Source organism: Carassius gibelio, chromosome A1 (genome assembly GCF_023724105.1).
Source record: "Carassius gibelio isolate Cgi1373 ecotype wild population from Czech Republic chromosome A1, carGib1.2-hapl.c, whole genome shotgun sequence".
NCBI classification, from domain to species: domain Eukaryota; kingdom Metazoa; phylum Chordata; class Actinopteri; order Cypriniformes; family Cyprinidae; genus Carassius; species Carassius gibelio.
The window spans coordinates 11,356,787-11,376,291 of record NC_068371.1 but is presented as its reverse complement, the minus strand read 5'-3'; the positions used below and the strand labels follow the sequence as shown (position 1 = coordinate 11,376,291).

Genomic DNA, 19,505 nt, shown 5'->3' with positions numbered 1-19,505 from the left:
TGAACAAATAAGGCTAATTCATGGATACTTTAATATTGGTTGCACTTTATTTTACAGTACGTGTACTTGCATGTACTTATAGTGTACTTACAGTGTATTTATCTAAGAAAGTTCTGGTAACACAAGGTAACTACATGGGTTAGGGTCAGGTTTAGGGGTAGGTTCAGGGTCAGTACCTAGTTATTACATAGATATTGTAATTACTATAATAAGTACATAGTATGTTAATGGGGTACAGGACTGTAAAATAAAGTGCTACCTTAATATTTATTGACAATGCCCTGATTACAGGAAGTTGCGCTTTGTTAACAGCTCATTTTGTTGGAACAGATTTATGATAAGTTAGATGCTAAATAAATGTCTTTGGTTTAAATATTAACATCGGTTGAGGTGGTATCTCTGTCAGTTAGAAATCACTTTATAAGTCACTGTCAGGCTGTACTAGGTTCATGCTGCCAGGTTCAGCAAGCTTGGATAAGAAACCAACCATGAAGGGCTCAATAATGTGGGCTTTGTTGGTCTTGGCTCTGGTGGTCCAGGACAGGTAAGATGTCAGGGTTCTGACATTAACTTAATGGTCTCCTGAGTTTGAAAAACAAGTTTTGTTTTCTTGTTTTTCCATTAGATTCAATAAAGTATCTTAATTCATTACAGACTAGCTGGTGGATTGGAACACAAATCATATGACTACACAAAGTACCACACCATGGATGAGGTGAGATTATCCTGTACAAGCATACCGCATTGATTGATTTATTGATTTGTTTGATAATTTATTGACCTGATAAATCTCTCCATACAGATTTCAGCATGGATGAATCAGATTGAAAGGGAAAACCCGGATGTTGTTTCCAGTATGATATATGGGCAAACGTATGAGAACAGGAACATTTCATTACTAAAGGTGTGTAGTGCCAAACTCCATTTGTTATCATAAACAATCTTCTCATTAAAAAAAAGGAAAATTTAAACACACAGCTGTCCATTAAGGAAATGCAGGAAGTTGCAAATGCTACAGTAAATTATTGCTAAATGCTAAATTAAATTGGAAAAGCAAAACAATAAATAAAATATAAATAAAATAATAATAATAAGAAGAAGAAGAAAAAGAAGAAAAGTTAAGTCAAATGTATTTGTATAGTGCTTTTCACAACTTAGCTTTAAAGAAAATCATGATGTGAACGTTTATAATATCTCTATATCTTTTTGCCTAATAGTTAAATGTAATAAAAGTGTGTATATATATATATATATATATATATATATATATATATATATATATATATATATATATATATATATATATATATATATATGAAGAATATCATAGTTTTATTCATTTTTATTTACTATAGTTCACTTTTTTATTTTCAATTCAAGTAACCGAAATGGTTACTTATGGTTGTGGAATTGTAGTTTTAGTTAACTATAAACCCTGTTTTAAAAACTGTTCATATACACAAAAAGGAGCCATTAAATATAGCTTTTAATCATTGCATTAAACAAGATCAAATAAAACCACACAACCTATTTTCGATTACGTTTGCGCACCTTAATAAAATTTCTGAAGTGGTACAATGGGACAGTGATGGTGTCGAGTGTTAATATTAAAAGGTGCTTGAAATAATGCCATGGTATTACCATAGTACTTACTTGTTCATTTGTTTGCATCTGACATGTAGATCGGCTTGAACAGCACCACAACCAAGAAAGCTGTTTGGATGGATTGTGGGATTCATGCCAGAGAATGGATCGCTCCAGCTTTCTGCCAGTATTTCGTTAAAGAGGTGAGTCTCTGCCACAGTAAAGTTATTATGAAGCATTTACTCATGATGACATACATCTTCAGTGTTATTCCCAGAAATATCACATCCAGTATATATTACATGACAGGCCATTGTTTAGAATGTCCTGATCTGTAAATGCAATGCAGGAATCAGGAACTATTTATTTTCCTAAAAATGCTGTGTTATTTTCTCATACTCATGAATAGATAATAATGCTTTTGTATACAGGTGTAGGTGTATATAAGTTTCAACAAATATAAAGTTTAGATTTATATTTAAATTAAATACATTTGATCTAAAAAAAATAAATAATAATAATAATAATTATGTAACTGCTTTTTATGCTCAAAAAAGATCCTGGGCTCCTACGAAAAAGACTCAAAGGTAAACACATTGCTTAAAAACCTGGACTTTTACATCACCCCGGTGCTGAATATGGATGGATATATTTATTCCTGGATGGATGACACAGTGAGTTTCATCCTTTTGAATACTTCTATATGACACACATTCGATGAAGATAAAATATCTGCACAGTTTATATGTTTAGCATAGAAAATATATGTTGTATCTTTTAAAGACTCGACTTTGGAGGAAGTCCAGGTCACCAGGCACTGGAAACTGTACATGTTTTGGCACAGACCTTAACCGCAACTTTTATGCTAACTGGGGCAGTAAGTATATTTTTTATTTCCATATATATATATATACTGTATACACTGAACAAAATTATAACATAACACTTTTGTTTTTGCCCACATTTTTCATGAGCTGAACTCAAAGATCTAAGACTTTTTCTATGTACACAAAGGCCAATTTCTTTCAAATATTGTTCACAAATCTGTCTAAATCAGTGTTAGTGAGCACTTCTCCTTTGCCGAGATAATTCATTCACCTCACAAGAGTGGCATATAAAGATGCTGATTAGACATCATAATTATTGACCGTGTGATATTTCAGTTTTTCTTTTTTTCTTTTTTAAATGTGTAAAAATGTCAAAATTCTGTGTTTTCTGTCAATATGGGGTGCTGTGTGCACATTAATGAGGAAATGGCTGCAATATAACAAAGACTGAAAAATTTAAGGGGGTCTGAATACTTTCCACACCCACTGTATATATATATATATATATATATATATATATATATATATATATATATATATATATATATATATATATATATATATATATATATATATACATATATATATATGCAAAACAAACAATAAATATATACGAGCAAATAAACAAATAAAAATCCTGCAACTCAAAAATATAATATTTTATATTGACACTACCACCTTTAATATGCCACTAAATATTTGTAGATGCTATTTTTACATTTGTAAATGATTACAATTGCACTTCTTGTGCCAAGTGTTTAGCATTTGAGCAATTTAAATAAATTAGTTAAAATAACTAAGTTCTAATGAGAGATAAGGATTATAAACATGATTTAACAGATGACTTAGCAGCACTCAATGTACTATTTTAATCGTGACTTTCCCACAGTCCTACCCTTAAATTGGTCTTAAATTGCAGGCGTGCTTAAGCTGGCAGAGATGAACCTAATATTGTAGTGGTAAACAAATAAAAAGTTACAATGATACACATTTGCTGTGCTTTTGCAGAGTCAAGCATGATATAGCAGTAATCATGAGTAGACATGCAATCAAGCAAAAGGAGCAAAAATAGGATTTAACAGTCCTCACATGATCATTTAATCCATCTGTCTTCTTTCACTAGTGGTCGGGATTTCCAGGGACTGCTGTTCAGAAATCTATAATGGTCCGAGTCCTCTGTCTGAATCAGAGGCCAAAGCCGTCACTGACTTTTTGGGAATGCATCAAAACCAACTGCTCTGTTATCTCACCATCCACTCGTATGGTCAGCTGATCCTTGTCCCCTATGGACACCCGAACATCTCAGCACCCAATTACGATGAACTGGTAAGTAGCAGAACCAATGCTTTTAGGATCTTTTAGGATTGGGACAAATGTGCACGTCTATCAATGTATTTGCAGATGGAAGTAGGTCTTGCTGCAGCTAAAGCCATCAAATCAGTTCACGGGAAGAGCTACAAAGTGGGCAGTTCCCCTGATGTGTTGTGTGAGTATGTTTATAACAGTATATACTCGCCTAATATGAAGACAGTCATTCTTAAGGCCTAGAAGGTTTTATTAATACAGTCGTCTCCACTCATGGTGGCTGCCATTTTTGCAATGCCATTGGTAAGCAAAACTTAATTTGTGTAATACTATATTTATGTCAGTCTGCATCAGTATCAAGTAGAGATGCAAAATGTGTTTATATTAGTTATTGCCTGATAATGGAGATTTTTCATTTATAAGCATTAGTCGATATTATATATTTAATTGTGCAAGATCATTTCTTTTTGTTTTTACATTTAGATTACTGTAATTTAGTGGAAACTCAAAGTTAATGATAAAATAAATATATAAACACTGTTATAAAACTTGATTTTAGTTTTTAGTGTGTTAAGTTAATTTAGAAAGGAAAAAAAGAACTAGATTTTTAATATAGAGCATGTATTGGTTCATCACAACAGTATAATATTATTAAAATAGTTTATAGTTATAGTATAGTGTGTATATATATATATATATATATATATATATATATATATATATATATATATATATATATATATATAAAACGTATATTAATGCAAGTTTATCACTTATGACAACACATTAATATACTTCACAGATGCCAATTCTGGCTCATCTCGTGATTTTGCCAGACTCATAGGGATCCCATACTCCTTTACCTTTGAGTTACGAGATGAAGGGCAGCACGGCTTCCTTCTACCCGAAGATCAAATCCAGCCCACATGTGAAGAGGCTTATCAGGGTGCGATGTCCATCATAAACTACGTCCATGATAAGAATTTCAAAAGTGCAGCTATCACTGTTACAGCCACATTGTGGACAACACTGACAGCCTTATGGATCTCAAGCACTAATGTGATTTAGATTACTATATCTAAATGGATCTTTCTGTTCTGCCTAAACAAGAACAGTGTAACGAAAACCGAATGGTTTGATATTTCACTGTCTAATGCATTCAAATTCAGACATTTGTACTGTTAGTGTCAACTATTATTATGTTTATTATTATTAAGGTTTATTAAATTGCATTGAAAATCATTTAACTATAATTGTTTAATTATTGATTCATTTTAATAAAAAAAATATATTATATTAGTAAGAATCATGTTTCATGCATTTTCTGCATTTTGTAACATTGATTGCACTGTTCCATTTGGCCAGCTGGTGGCGGTATACACACAGATATCACTGAAGATGGTTGCATGCTTGTATAAACTGCTGTCAACATTAGCAACCTCAGATAACAAGATAAAACAATAAAGGTAGAACTAAAGAAAAGGGGACGTAGAACAGGGCTCCCAGGGAAGATCAGGCAACCCTTCCACTAATGCACAGAAGCTAAACATTTCAGAGAAATGAGGGATAAGATCTCCCGCTTAACGTCCTGAGGGGGCGTACACACCAAGACCTGTTCCAAGACTCACCGAAGCCCTCCTCTGTTTATCACTGACTGACAGGATGACAAAGAGAACAGAGATATGCCCTGTTTGTGATATTAACAATTTCCAGAGAGATCAAGATGATGGATACTGAGTACATACCTTTCTACTGTTCATCCAAGGACTGAACCAGAGGTCAGGGGTCAACTTTATATATATATATATAACATATGTGTATGTAACTTTTACCCTTAACAACTGAATCATGGTCCCACTATACCCTCATGTACTAGAACTCCCAGAGTTCTTCTAGTCATGCCATTGGACCATCATGACAAAACAGTCCCTCTCGATCTCCATTCCTGCTCTACGGTGGCCCTATATGAGAAAGACAATCTCTGTTTGAAGGAGCAGTGCTGGCGAATAATGTTGTATGGAGCGTTACAGTACCAACAACGGCCATCCATCATAGCTGTGTGCTGTGACATGAAGGTAATATGATCGCCTACTGGGCTCCAGCCAAATCTGTGAAGAGGACGTTTGGAGTGGTGAAAATAGAAGTCAGACTTGACGTCTCGTGATAGACGAAAAGCTGGGCTTGAGGTTTTACTTCACTGATTGTTCGAGGGCTTTAGAAAGCATTGGACTGTTTTTGAAAATGACACTGGGGTTTATTTGCCCTTGGTCGGGTCTGTGCTGTATATTAATGTTCAACATTAAGACGAAGTGTCAAAACATTCAGTACATGTCATTTGTCATGATGCATCTACAGGTCATAAGATTTCAATTTTGGGATCCTCTGAAAGTAAACCTATTTATTACCTCATATGAGACCATCATCTTTAAATCACCCCCTCAGGAACATATTATTACTCATAAGTTTCTCTTATCTCAGGAGATTTTACTTTTGTATCTACAATAATTTATCTGGAACTTAAAAAATGCCCAAAGTGTTGTTTGCTCTTAATTTAATCTCATTACTGTCTATGAGGAACACATGAGAGTTTTTCTCCATTGTTCTTTCTGCTTTTGTCTTTGTGTAGCTCCTTCCACCTCTCAGTTTTTCCTGCCTCCTACAGTACAACATATTTATAAAATTTCATCTTCCCTACCCAATATCATCCCTCTTTGATAAATGTGCTTAGTTTTTCTGATCAATGTATCATACAAGAAATGCAAAGACATTTTGATGTTGGACTTCTTGCTCTTTTATGAAACCTTTGTGAGATGCTAATATGGGAAATCATACAGTAGATGATGCCTTATTATTGCAGTGCAACAGTTCGGAGCTGCCCACGTGCCATATACTCATCACCGCGACTAATGGGACAGTGACAGCCCTACCGCCCACCTCTGTTTCCATGACAACTGCCACCAGGACTGCTTTAACCAGATCTGAGGCGTGTTTCTGCCACTCTGAAACATTCTGCTTTCTGTCATGTTCTCCCGAAAATACTTTTGACTCGCCACTTTGTCAGACGATGGGGTCTATGATCAGCCACCGGCTTATTCAGTTTGACTCTGCAAAATTCCTGTTAGTAGCTGATACAATGGCCGTAGCGCTGTAAGGCAGACTGTAGGAAGCCACGTGCCCACCACGAAGAAAGAGAAACAACCAAATTAAACGGAAATTAAACAGAGATTGTCAGCTGGTCAAATTAAAATTGAGCCTGTTTTTTAGATATTATACACACACACACACACATACACACACACACATATATATATCTTTTGTGTTTTGATATAGTATTTCAGATATATGAGTAGGAGAGCAAAAGGATGTTTACTATCTCATTTTTTTTTCAGCGGATGTTTGTTTGAGTCCCTGTGGCATCCAACAGATGACACATGACAACACCCCCCTAAAAAAAAAAATGGATATTGAGAATATTTGTATAGCGGATTGTGCTTTTTATTGTTGGAGATGGCTGTTGTGTGTATTCCTGGCTCAGGGTGTGTGGGTTGTGCAGAAAGGAATTGCATATGTGCAGTTTGCCTATCCTCTGAAAGATAAGGTTTTTTAGGGAGACCAGAATTTGAATTTTACCACTTTGTTGAATATCAGAATCAGAATGAGCATTTATTCGCCAAGTGTGCACAAACACACAAGAAATGTGTCTTCCATTGCTTGATTTATTACTAGATTTCATCCTTTGAAGCATGACAGATTTTTTGACTGTTTCCATCTTTTTGTTGTTGTTGTTGTTGCTCAGTTATACTGTTCTAGATCAACAGATATCTTGAGTCTTTAGTCTGTTTTGTGTGGATAGATTCACTTAACAAAAGCCTTTATCGCTTGGTCTTGATTCATAGGCAGCAGGAAGACTCTGAAAAATCTAATCTCCCTGAGCACATCCTGAGATTTCCATCTCACAACATCCCACACTTCAATACAGTATGTGCAGAGCCCGCAGTTTTCACTACCTGCTTTTTCATTCAGTCCACATGATGATGGATCTCCATGAAGGCAACTTCCTTGACTTTACAAACATGTAATACCAGTCAAAAGTTTTTCTAATGACACTATTTCTCACTTTATCGCGTAATAGACTAGTCATTGTGAATGAAATTTCAAAGTATGTAATAATTTGGTTTGATTTTAAAAATAGATCAACATCTCCTTTATGAGCTGGAACTAAACTAAAATGCTATTTTGCTTCTTTTTTTTTATTTATTCATATTTCTACTAGATGGTAAATCAATATATCAATCAATCTTCAAAGCTTCTGATTCAAATCCATATGACCACCAAATAAGATATTTCAAAAATTTCAACATTAACAAAAACAACAGAATAGCACCATAAAATTAGCCCATATAATATGTGTACTACCGTATTTTTCGGACTATAAGTCGCACCTGAGTATAAGTCGCATCAGTCCAAAAATAGGTCATGATGAGGAAAAAACATTCAGTTCGAACCACGAACCAAAAAAAACATTACCGTCTTTAGCCGCGAGAGGGCGCTTTATGCTGCTCAGTGGTAGACTACAGGAGCAATGAGCAGCATAGAGCGCCCTCTCGCGGGTAAAGACGGTAATGTTTTCTTTTGGGTCTTGGTTCAAACTAAATGTTTTTCTTTTAATTTTTTTAAAACATATTTTGATTTACTAATTGCATTTTCCTCTTCTTATTTTCATTTAAAAAAGTTGAATACCACATGCATTTTATTGCAAAAAAGGAACAGACCACAACATGTTACAATAGTACAGGCTTTATTTCAGCATTAAACTTCCTTTGCCAATCATTTTTTCTTTTTTTATAATAAATTGTTGATGAAAACAGTTTTGACCTCATTTAGGCCCCCTACGTTGACTGCAACCTAACTGAAACAGACCCTTTCAAATAACTACAACCCCAATTCCAGAAAAGTTGAGATACTTTGTAAAATGCAATAAAACCACGAATCTATGATTTGTTAATTCTCTTTAACTTTATTTAGTTGACAAAAATACAAAGAAAAGACCTCCAATGTTTTCCCTGACCAACTTCAATGTATTTTGTAAATATAAACAGATTTTGATTTTAATGGCTGCAACACACTGCAGAAAAGTTGGGACAGAGGCAAAATGAAAGTGAAAAGAGATAGAAAGAGACAGAATATCCAAGTTAAACTGTTTAAACAGTTCACAGTAAGCAGGTGGATTGGTAATAGGTGAGGGTGTCATGTTTGTCTATAGAAGGAGCATCTCAGTCTTTGCATGGCTCATCATTTTGGGCCAAATTTCATGAAAAGTGTCAAACAAATAAAAAATATTTTCTCAAAGCACAATCACAAAGAATTTAGGTCTTTTACTAACTACCATACATAATATTCTGAAAAGAATCAGGAAGTATACGTGCATCAGTGCAAACGGCATGGGTGACATGCATATGTGTGAAGGTACCATTGACATGGAGATATATAATGGAATTGTACAGAGCACATCTTTCATGGGAAGTCCAAGACAATGCCAGGTCTCATTCTGCATGTGCTACAACAGCGTTCCTTAGACACATGTGGATGTGACTGACTGTCTAGCAGATCTGTCACCTGTTGAATTCTCTCCTATTTAATGAGCTTGTCAAAATATCAATAGAACAAATAAAAACAGTTATATTATGAAAATAATTATAATCTAAAATATGATTATATATATGAAATACGTTATATATAAATACGGTATGATTTTATATTTTCATATATATTTGGGGTAAAATATTTAATTTAAAACTGTATTATGGGTCATTTTAGTATTACGATACCTTTTCAAGTATTTATAATAACCATTACTCTTGTTCTTGCATCTTGGAATTTTATGACTTATTAGTTGCTGAAAAAATCTCACTCTACATATATAACCATTTACCTCATAGCTAATCATTATACCCATGAAATAAAATCTTATTGTTTGTTTCGCAAACTTTATATCAAGCTTTTTTTTTTTTTTTTATAACAATGCTTAGACTGAGATTTAAAGAGGGTTGCTGAGATGACCCCCTCTCCCCCCAAAATAAAAATAAAAAACAGACCTCAGGTGCATGGAAATAATTCCATCCTTTGGATGTACAAGGACAGAGCAGAGGAAGTTCTGCTGGTGTGAATACCAGTAGAGCATGATGTGTTGTTACTGACACTCATTTGTTCAATATGCTGTTTTCCAAATATAAAAACCATGAACTGTTGATCTTAAATGTTTCAGTATCTGTTCTGATACACAACCAACCAGACCGAGGAGGTCTTTGGAGTGACCTTGCTAAGAAATAGCATCTGTTAAAATTAATATTTTGCAACTTGAAAGCCCTCCCTTACATCAGACACTGACATTAGACTTAATAACCATCTGGGAATGGAGGAGTACACTTGCATGCATATACTTCTCCATCATTTGTCAGGTTCTTCTCTCTGGAGATAAACTAGCTGTGTTCTCTTTGTATTTCTTAGTGCAGCCTCTTCAAACGCTGATCACCTATAAGCTTCAAGCATACAGGGCTGGGCTTTGATGGAAAGTCCGGCTTACTGAGAAAGAGTGAGAGCTCTGTGATCTTTCTCAGCAAGGCCCCATTGGAGAATTAGATTTCAGTCTGACAGGGAGGGAAAACAACATTTACGAAACAAAAGTTTAGAATAATTAGGGTGGAAAAGCAGAGCCTGTCAGCCGGTTTCCTGGTTCTCTACCACTCAGTCCAGCCTGCCGATCAAAGCCACACTTCCAGATGCCCCTTGTGGAGTTTAAAGACAGATCTTCATTAATCAAGAATCAGCCAATAAAAGATTTTAGAATATTTGGGCAATTACTTAATTCCTGTCAAGAAAATCACTGATTTGTTATTTCTTTAAAATGGCTTTTAGAGACTCTACATTAGAAATGACTAATGTGCTAGTTAGAATTGTGATCTTGAGAGCAGTAAGAAACATGAGAAGGGCAAATTATATTTCTCTAGATCATGGTCTAAGCTTGACTGTACAGTATTTGAAGTTTACAGGCCGTGTTCAGAGTCTGATGATGTCCATAAGGGCGACCCTGTTTCTTTGAAGTTCCAATGTCCTACATTTTATGCCGCTGTCCATTTAATACATTAATTTACAGTAATTAATTATAATAAAATGATTTTAAAAATGTTGTTTTATGTGTGTGTGTGTGTGTGTGTGTGTTTTCTTATTTATTAAGGTATAGATTTATTGAGCTCTTAAGTGAAGGCTGATTCTGTCTTTTACTGTTCCCAACGTGAACAGTGAAACATCCATTCAGAGTGGCAAAGGCAAATGCGACACACTATGAAGAAGACAGGAAATTGAGGTAGAGAAATAGTTGCAATTAAATGCAAAATATAACAAATAAATGCATGGATGCAATTGGGTGGTTGTATGAGTTGGAGGGTTAAAGGGAACTTTAGGGGGTGGAACAGTATGACACTTCAAAGCTTTGATGTTATGAGCCCCTAAATGATGGCAACTGAAGTTCTGTGCTAATGGGAACCCATGTGGAGATGAGAGAAACTGTTACAGACATAGCTGAAGAGAGAGAGAGAGAGAGAGAGAGAGAGAGAGAGAGAGAGAGAGTTTGTATGCTTTTTTATAGCTGAATGTGTTGATATTTATTGGAGTCAAAGGTTCTATTGATGGACTTATCTTGTTGTCAGTGGAGGTACATTATGTACTGGTCTGGTATTTTACTGTAACTGCATGCATGTGAGTCTGTTGAGCAGTGCTAAAGTACTATCATTTATCAATCCTACATGCCCCTGCTCTTGTAACCTTAAAACTCGATACTCATCATAAAACATCAAACTCAGTCACCTTGAAATGTTCCTCATGGAGCCACCTGTGAATGTTCAACACCACATCAACACAATATGTTAACAATCCTTTATTAAATAATCATAATAACAATAATCATTGTCATAAAAAGCACATTTTCTGTACAAAGTGTCCAAAGAGAGACTGGAATTCTACCCAGTGCTGTGATTCTCAAGTATTTTGAGTGTTTAAGACAGAAGAACGCTCCAAAGCAGTCTTTTTCAGGTTCATAGCGAGGCTGGAACAGAATGACTCCAAGGCACTTGCAAAAGTCCAGGGGTCCAGTAGCAAGAGTCTTCAAGAAGATAAGTATCATATCCTCAAAACTCCATATCAAAGATCCCAGACTCTAATAACGTGTCGTCTTCAGCAAAGGCGTAGTGTGCTTTGGGTGCATTTATTTCCACCAACTCCAACAATGCATTTTTAAGCAGGTATGGAGAGTGGGGAATCCCATCTGAGCAAATAGGTAAAGATTTACAGTATCTGTATTCCACCTTTTTCCAGTCTTTGAAAACCACAGGGGAGCAGTTTTATAACCAAACCTGTCTCCTGTTAACATAAAGTCTAATCATGGAAACAAACTGAGTAAAAGACTGGGAATGAAACAGAGGATATAACTTCTGTATGGTTTACATGAATCCACTGGAGATCCTCAAGGCTCTGTGCTAAGCACTTACTGGTTTGCACATAACCTAAATGATCAATAAATGTTGATTTATTGTTTTATGGTGAGTAAATGTAACCCACTGAGTAAACCACTGACCACTGGTTTTGTAACACTCATCTATGCCTCTAAAAATTGATCTAAAGAAAATATATTAAATATGTCTGTATATGTTTTTTTTAATTGATCCCAATCTAAACTATTTTATCTCTCACGGACCTTTAAACATTCATTTTGATGTGTAAAACCCAAGAGCCAAGATAAACTGAAGATGATTCTGCAGGTGTCGATTTGAGTCTATTTTCGAAAATGATCTTTCATTTTTCAAAATACAAGCAGTGGACCTGAAGTTCTCTGAGCTAATAACTGTTGCATTCTTTAATGCCCAGAGTAAAAAAAATAATAAAATAATAAAAATTTAAATTAATAAATAAAAATAACAGAAACTGTATTTCAAACCTATACCTTCATCTGTCAGCCTTTCAACCCATTTCACATTATTTAATACCTGTTTGCTAGCTCAAATCCCACACAATAGCTTGGCAGTCTTTGTCTCCCACTTACAGCAATCCATAGGTTGCACTGACAAAATCCTCAGTCGTTTCAAACAAGTGTTCCTTTTCTTTTTTTTTTCTTTTTTTAACAATCCACAAAACACACTGTGCCAAAAACTAAATCTAAGAACCCTTAATCTGTCTTACTTTTCCATTTCCAAGCTGTCAAGACTGACAATAGAAACAAACGGTTGGCTGAAAGCAATGGGTTGTAAACACTCAATAAGAATGACATATAATCTGGGCACCCTGGGCTACTAAACGTCTCTTTGAGGGAAAACAATTAAGCAAGATTAAACCCAAAGCCTTTAAAAACAATGCACAACAATCTAGGCCACAAAATGTACTTTTGGGAATAATGGGGGACAGAAGTTTGTGGCTTGAAAGTCCAGCAACAAATCATCCATTTTAAAAACTAGACTTCTTAGAAATCTAAGATGATATACTCTCCTCTTTTTGGAATAGCAGAACATTGATATGTATCAACATTTGTTTTGAGGCTGATCCCTGGAAAAGGTTTTGATCCTTGTGGCACAAAACTCTCCACTTTTGATGTAATCCAGTGAAAGACAAGGAAGTCCTTGGCAGCAGCATTAGAGCTGAATAAGCACAACTGCTTGGAAAATAAGCTCCAGGAAAAGTTCAGTCCAGGAGCTTTCCAGCTGAGATGGACATGCATTCCAGGAATACTAAGAGATGAGGCTCGTCTCTTCAAAGAGTCAAATCGGGTTATTTAGAGGTCATTTTAAGATACTTGATACCTCCCCGTCTGTTTTACTCAAGCCTCGGAGCAGCAGCGCTGTTGGTTAAGCTTCACTTTGTGCTTAATCCCATCATACAGCTCGAAGTTGTAGTTCTCCAAAGTGTTAGACGAACGTGACGTCAAGCCTCCATATGAGCAGGTACAGTAAAGAAGGAGGCCGGCACACACAGCACCTAGAAGAACGCCCAGGGAGCTCATGACAATAATGGTCAGGAGGATGGGGTCCAGAGAGTACAGCCATGTGTTGTCCTTATCGTCTACGTGTGTCACCGGAGGTTCTGATGGCGTTTCGGCTGTGCTCCACTCTGGAAACTGGTAACCTACAACAACAAGAAAAAGGGAAAGCACATAAAGATGTGTATTAACAATCTCATGAACATACACTTTTGTTTTTGGACATGATGCCACGGTTATACAACAGTATTTTTGAAGGGGTGTGATCTCACTCCAAAAACAGTGACGGTATCAGATGGTAGACTTACAAAGCGTACTGTGGTGATACCATGGTAATGTGGTGGCATTAGATGGTAATACCATAGTACTATGAAATGTATTTTGCTTCTGAAATTCATGTACCATGTTTTTTTTTTTTTTTTTATGGCGATCAGTGGTACTATTAAGGATGGGGTATATGTCAAATGTCACCTAACCAAATCCAGAATTCAGATCTCATCACATTCGATTGTCAGAAATTGTTAACAGCAGTATGATCTGATAGCGATATCTATGGTAATAAGCTAAACTAGCTAGCTGTTATTGTTGCCATTTTATTCAATTTTAATATCCTAAGTTTAGTGAAAAAAAAAAAACAAACACAGGATATTAAAACTAAGATCTCAATCCACTTATGTAACAGAAATCAGTTATGCTCATTTTCGATATACACTCTGAAGGCATCTTGAGTAAAACAGCTCCATATTTAATGAAGCACATACAAAAGACCTGTTTTACAGAATACTGAAGTCTGTTGCACGTAAACCTCCATACCACAGTATTTACACGGCAAACGTTAAAAACACCATGGTAGGACAAACAAAAAGTACAATGGTATTATGAAGCCTTTATACAATGGTATTTTTTTTTTTTTTGGAAATAATACCATGGTACTTCAAAGTACTTTAAAGATCATGGTATACCATATATCTTGGTAACTTAATATAGTAATCAGTGGCATTACAGTATGTATTTGTAAGCATGTTTTGTTCAACACTACAGCCTTTGGAGGCTAAACAGAAGTTTGTGTGTTTGTTTTCCCACAGTATCCAATGGAGGAAGCCACATCTAACCAACTAATGGTCTGAGGGAGAACAGTATCGGCTGTTTTCAGCTGACAAAACTAAGTCGTAAACACTTTTGTGGCACCCTGTGCCTTGCTAGCGGTTGCATTAGGCTTAATTAGGCTGCTTCTGACAGCGAGATGATGCCAAAATTCGCACCAGCTGAGCGGCCTTTGCACTTTGACTGATATCTGTTGCATTTTATTGAAGTTTTGCCCTTTTAGTTCCAACAAATGGCTTGGTGAGGTGATTGACAGCTTGTGTAGAGTGTGAGCTAAACACAGACTTCATTACATTGTATTAAGAGTAGAGGGAAAATGAGAAAAAGATGGAAGACATTGATAAAGGAAGTTGGGAGAATGAAAGAAAGACAGACGGAGGGGGCTGACAGTCTGTAAGAATGAACAGATTTCAGTTGGTAATTAACTCATCCTTGTCTTTATTATTTATTTATTTAAGAGGCAAAACAAAGACATCTTTATAAGTTAGATGGATTCCTACTGTGTGATAGCAGGAAAGGAAGAGCGGAAAGTCTGATAACTGTAGATGTTTTTTTGATTATTTTTTTCCTGCAGAAATGCGGGGTGAGGGCGATGTGAATGTGAACAAACACGTACATACCCACACAAGCATGTCAGCTCTATCCATACAAACATTTGCACAGATGCACTGTGGAGCTCCACAGTTTGTGAAAAAAAAAAGACTTGGAAGCGGCATTTGCAACACATTTAATTACATAATGTGACGTATTTTCAAATACACAGTATATCCAAAGAGAAAAAAAGATTGGAAATTGAATGGACTGATAATTTGCACGGACAAAGCATTCACAATTAGACCATAAACATGCAATGTGTAAGTAATTAGGGTGTATTCTGATTTCATGTTCACTTTAAATATGTCCAAACCATCTATTTTTGACTAATCTGAAAACCTAGAAGAAAAAATGGGAACTAACCTGCATTTATGTGGTCCTTCCCATTGAAGAGACGCCCATTTCCGACCGCTGGTTTTTTAACTGTGGATAGAAATGTAGACATTGTATTAAAATCAATAAGATGACTCAAAATGATGTATTTTGTGCTTAAAAAGTGCTCAAAATTATTATTAATGAATATATATATGAATGAAAATATAGCATGCATTCTTGAATTAACAAACTTTAGTACAAAATAGGGTGATAGTCACCTTCAAATCATAAGAACATTAGATTACTCAGAATTCAGATAACTAGCTATAAACGTGTCAAGACTTTACAGCTAACTAACTTGATAATTTACACTAACTCTTGCTATAGTGACAACTCTGAGAACACAATGACTTGTGAAAGTTTGTTCAACTCGAAGTGTTTGCATTCACATACTTGTGTGAAATCTAGTATAGAGTATAAAGAGTATAATCTAGTATAAGTATATTTTGAGACTTAAAGGTAAATCATAAATTTTTAAAGGGACACAAGATATGTAACATAATCACAGAGTACAGAGAATAGCATTGTGTGACCTACATAATTACTAATTGAAGCACTCCAGCATTTACAGATTAAAGGAACACAAATATGGCAGCAAAAATAGGCAAGTATCTTTTGTTTCTACAATAGACATAAAAGTATGATATAAATAGATATAAAAAGAAATGACGATTAGAAAAATAATATTTTATTGTCATATTTTAAAAGCAGGTTTTTCAGGACACAAATTCTTCAAGCAAAAATATTCTGTTCACATTCGCATTTTAAACAATTTACTAATTTCAAAGTTTGAGGTATAGGCTGACCACAGTTAGAAGGTACTTTTATAAAGCAAAGTGCATCATCATTATCATTATAATTAAATTCATAGTTTGTATCAGAAAAATCACCACCACCTCCACCACCTAAGTAAGCTTTGCAGTACAATAAAAGGCCCATAACTTTCAAATAGCTTTATGAATCAGGTCGTTTTGTTCCAAATATGTCCAAGTCGGAGCCCGCTGTGTCTAAAAGCAGAGAAATCAATGTGAGAGCTCACGCCTCACAGATGTGAAGATGGTAGCCTGACTAGATCCATTGTGAGCAATCTCTTCCACCCATCTATCCCATCTTAGAGGAAAACTCTGTAGACTGTTCGACAACCCCTGAGATGACATCATCATCATCTATGAAAAATAGGCTGTTTTGCTTTATCAGAAGCTTCTCGGTTCAGTATATGTGATGCATTTAAGAGCCTAAGAAGAATGGCTATTTGGCCGTGTCGACGAGAGACACGGGGCAGGAGACAAAACACCTATAGCAGCTTTAATAAATGGTATCTGGTCCATTAACTAATTAAAAAATATTAAGAGTGAATAAAGAAGGGGGGACACGGTTTAGGGAAGAAAAGAGTGATAAAGTGCTTGCTTTAAAAGCACGTTGCATGACGGTGCCAAAAACATCCCTTACCACCTCACAGCAGGAAATGGCAGTAGTTCCATTTTGAAAAGCTCTATACTTCTTAAAGCTTTAGTCCTTATTCTAGATCTGCTGGATGTCCTTAAAGACACAGTTCACAAGAGAATGATAATTCTGTCATTATTTACTCATCCTAAAGTCATGCCAAACCTGTGCGTTTAACTTTATTCTGGCTCACACAAAATGAATGACTTCAGATGATTTCTATTCATACAAACTACTTTTATGATCTACGTTGAGATTTTGTTTTGCCACTACCACTTACATAATAGAAGCGGCATGAACGTTCTTCAGAACATTTCCTCAGAAGTATGAACGTCATGTAAGTCTGGAATAACATGACAGTGAGTTTTCATTTGGGGGTGACCTATTCCTTTAATACTGCTTTGTACTACTGTAATACCTTGGAGTACTGTTTAAATACTACAGCATGTGCATGTGATAATCAAATGGTACTGCCACAGTATGTTTGTGGTGCTCACCTAATACAGAACTGATTATTATAACCTATAAAATTGAATGACAGCTCAATTCAGTGAATGATTCAACATGGTTATGAAAAAGCATATGCCAGTCTTGGACTGCATTTACTGCTAAACATTCTTGAAGCATCATGATGCTTCAATGAACAAAAATTGCTTCCAGGTGTTGATATCTGCACAAGTTCTCTCCCACCCCAGTGCTCAGTGCTTCCTCAACGCATGGAGATGGAAAAAGGAAATTGCTGTCTTTTTTCATGGGACTTGTTTTTGGAGCCTCCACACCAGCAAGAATTTGCTCAGAATTACCCACGCCAACACAGTTTTGGGGCATCTTTGGGAAAAAATGTGGGAAATGCAAGATAGAAAGGAATAACCAAGATACTGACACAGAGAGCACAGAAGCAAACACAAAACATGATTCTCTTATCTCATTGGTGGCGCCATCTCTTCATTTAAGTTAAGCACACTGATGTGAAACCATGCCTTTAAAGTCAACATGAAAGAACATTTGCTATGCCTTTTAGTTTCATGATGTATTTCCAAAAAAAAAAAAAATATATAAAAAAAAAGATGCTTTTTAATTGGGAATCCCAATGTCTACATTTACTGGTCAAATCTATTTTTGTTTGGAATTACTAAAGCACTCTTTATTACATTAATGACAACTGACATTAATCTATTGATATGGTTTTAGGAAGGCTGTATTACTTACAAGTGCAGCCTAAAACAAGTGTTACCAATAGTATTAACCAATAATTGGCATGATCTAAGCAACAACAGAGGAAAAAGGAAACTCATTACACAAACATGTTTTCTCTTTATAATAACAATGCACTGATCAGTCATTCACAATAAGACCAAGAAGTTGTGTGAAGAAACTCAATTTTGATTTCAGGTTGACTTTAAAGGCACTGTTCAATCACGACAGCGTATATGTTTATATCATCTTTGGTGGACTCTCAGTTTATCAGACTTAACTCAAGATGTTTACATGCAGAACCCTTTTATGCAGTACTTCACCTTCCCTTATTGCTAATTATATCATGCTTGCGTTGTATTCAAAAAGTGCCATGAAGCACATTCTCAGTAATGGAGCCTCCGTCTGTATGCTTTCATTTATCTGAAAGCTTCATGTTCTCTCTTTCACCAAAAGTCTGTTCCCATGTTCTGCTATAATAAGGTAAAGTACTCGTAATCAATCTCAGGGACTAGTCAAAGTGCAAACATTGTGGCATGTCCACAACAGCTCTAAACTCCCCAATGTTCTGACCTTGTCCAATCACATTGATTTAACATAAGTATAGTAACACTGGATCAAAGTCAGTCCAGGATCAGTGATTGAGGTCAGTGGATAACACGTCCTCTTGGCTTGGCGTCCATCATTAGGCTGGATACAAATTCGCCTTTGAAGAAGGTCCCTCCAGATGAGTATGAGCTGGCTAGATGTGGTAAACAAGCTGAGCACACTAAGACAGGGTTGTCAGTATCAAAGAAAGAAAGGAACAGGAACAGAACGAGGAAGCAGAAAAATTGAAGTGTTGGGTTCATCTGGATGCATCCGAATCCAAGCATCTGGGAGTGTTCTTTGAGGTTCTCCTCCAAGTCTGAAATCTGCTTTCATCGAGGACTTCCATCATGAAGTCGCCATTTGCAGGCAAACTTTCAAACTTTTAGTCCTGGTGTCTCACCAGTAGGAATTCCCATCGCCCTTCTCAACCCATACAGTCAACTTGGGTGTCACCCCTGCCCTTTGCA

General features: G+C 35.7%; 2 protein-coding genes across 2 annotated transcripts in view; one reads left to right on the top strand and one right to left on the bottom strand.

The window, feature by feature from the left end:
* Positions 1-389: 389 nt before the first annotated feature.
* On the top strand, positions 390-5,011 carry LOC127992106 (carboxypeptidase O). The gene is made up of 9 exons (XM_052591646.1): positions 390-544; positions 655-715; positions 803-904; positions 1,683-1,787; positions 2,142-2,258; positions 2,368-2,461; positions 3,535-3,737; positions 3,813-3,897; positions 4,519-5,011. Exons 1-9 carry the CDS (start codon positions 450-452, stop codon positions 4,782-4,784), a joined length of 1,128 nt encoding a protein of 375 aa, XP_052447606.1. The 5' UTR covers positions 390-449; the 3' UTR covers positions 4,785-5,011.
* A 6,625-nt stretch (positions 5,012-11,636) lies between these two features.
* Positions 11,637-19,505, bottom strand: part of LOC127990870 (neuropilin-2-like) — an 80,356-nt gene continuing 72,487 nt past the window's right edge. Inside the window, exons 16-17 of the mRNA XM_052591532.1 lie at positions 15,799-15,858; positions 11,637-13,883 (exon numbers count right to left, since the gene is read on the bottom strand). Of these exons, the coding sequence (XP_052447492.1) occupies positions 13,579-13,883; positions 15,799-15,858 (365 nt within the window). The 3' untranslated portion in view covers positions 11,637-13,578. The remainder of the gene's footprint in view (positions 13,884-15,798; positions 15,859-19,505) is intronic.

Bases quoted from the DNA above. Each gene is read 5' to 3' on its own strand.
- LOC127992106 (XM_052591646.1), top strand. From the start codon at position 450: ATGCTGCCAGGTTCAGCAAGCTTGGATAAGAAACCAACCATGAAGGGC. The intron at 545-654 runs GTAAGATGTCAG...AATTCATTACAG, and splicing joins GCTCTGGTGGTCCAGGACAG to ACTAGCTGGTGGATTGGAAC. The intron at 716-802 runs GTGAGATTATCC...CTCTCCATACAG, and splicing joins AGTACCACACCATGGATGAG to ATTTCAGCATGGATGAATCA.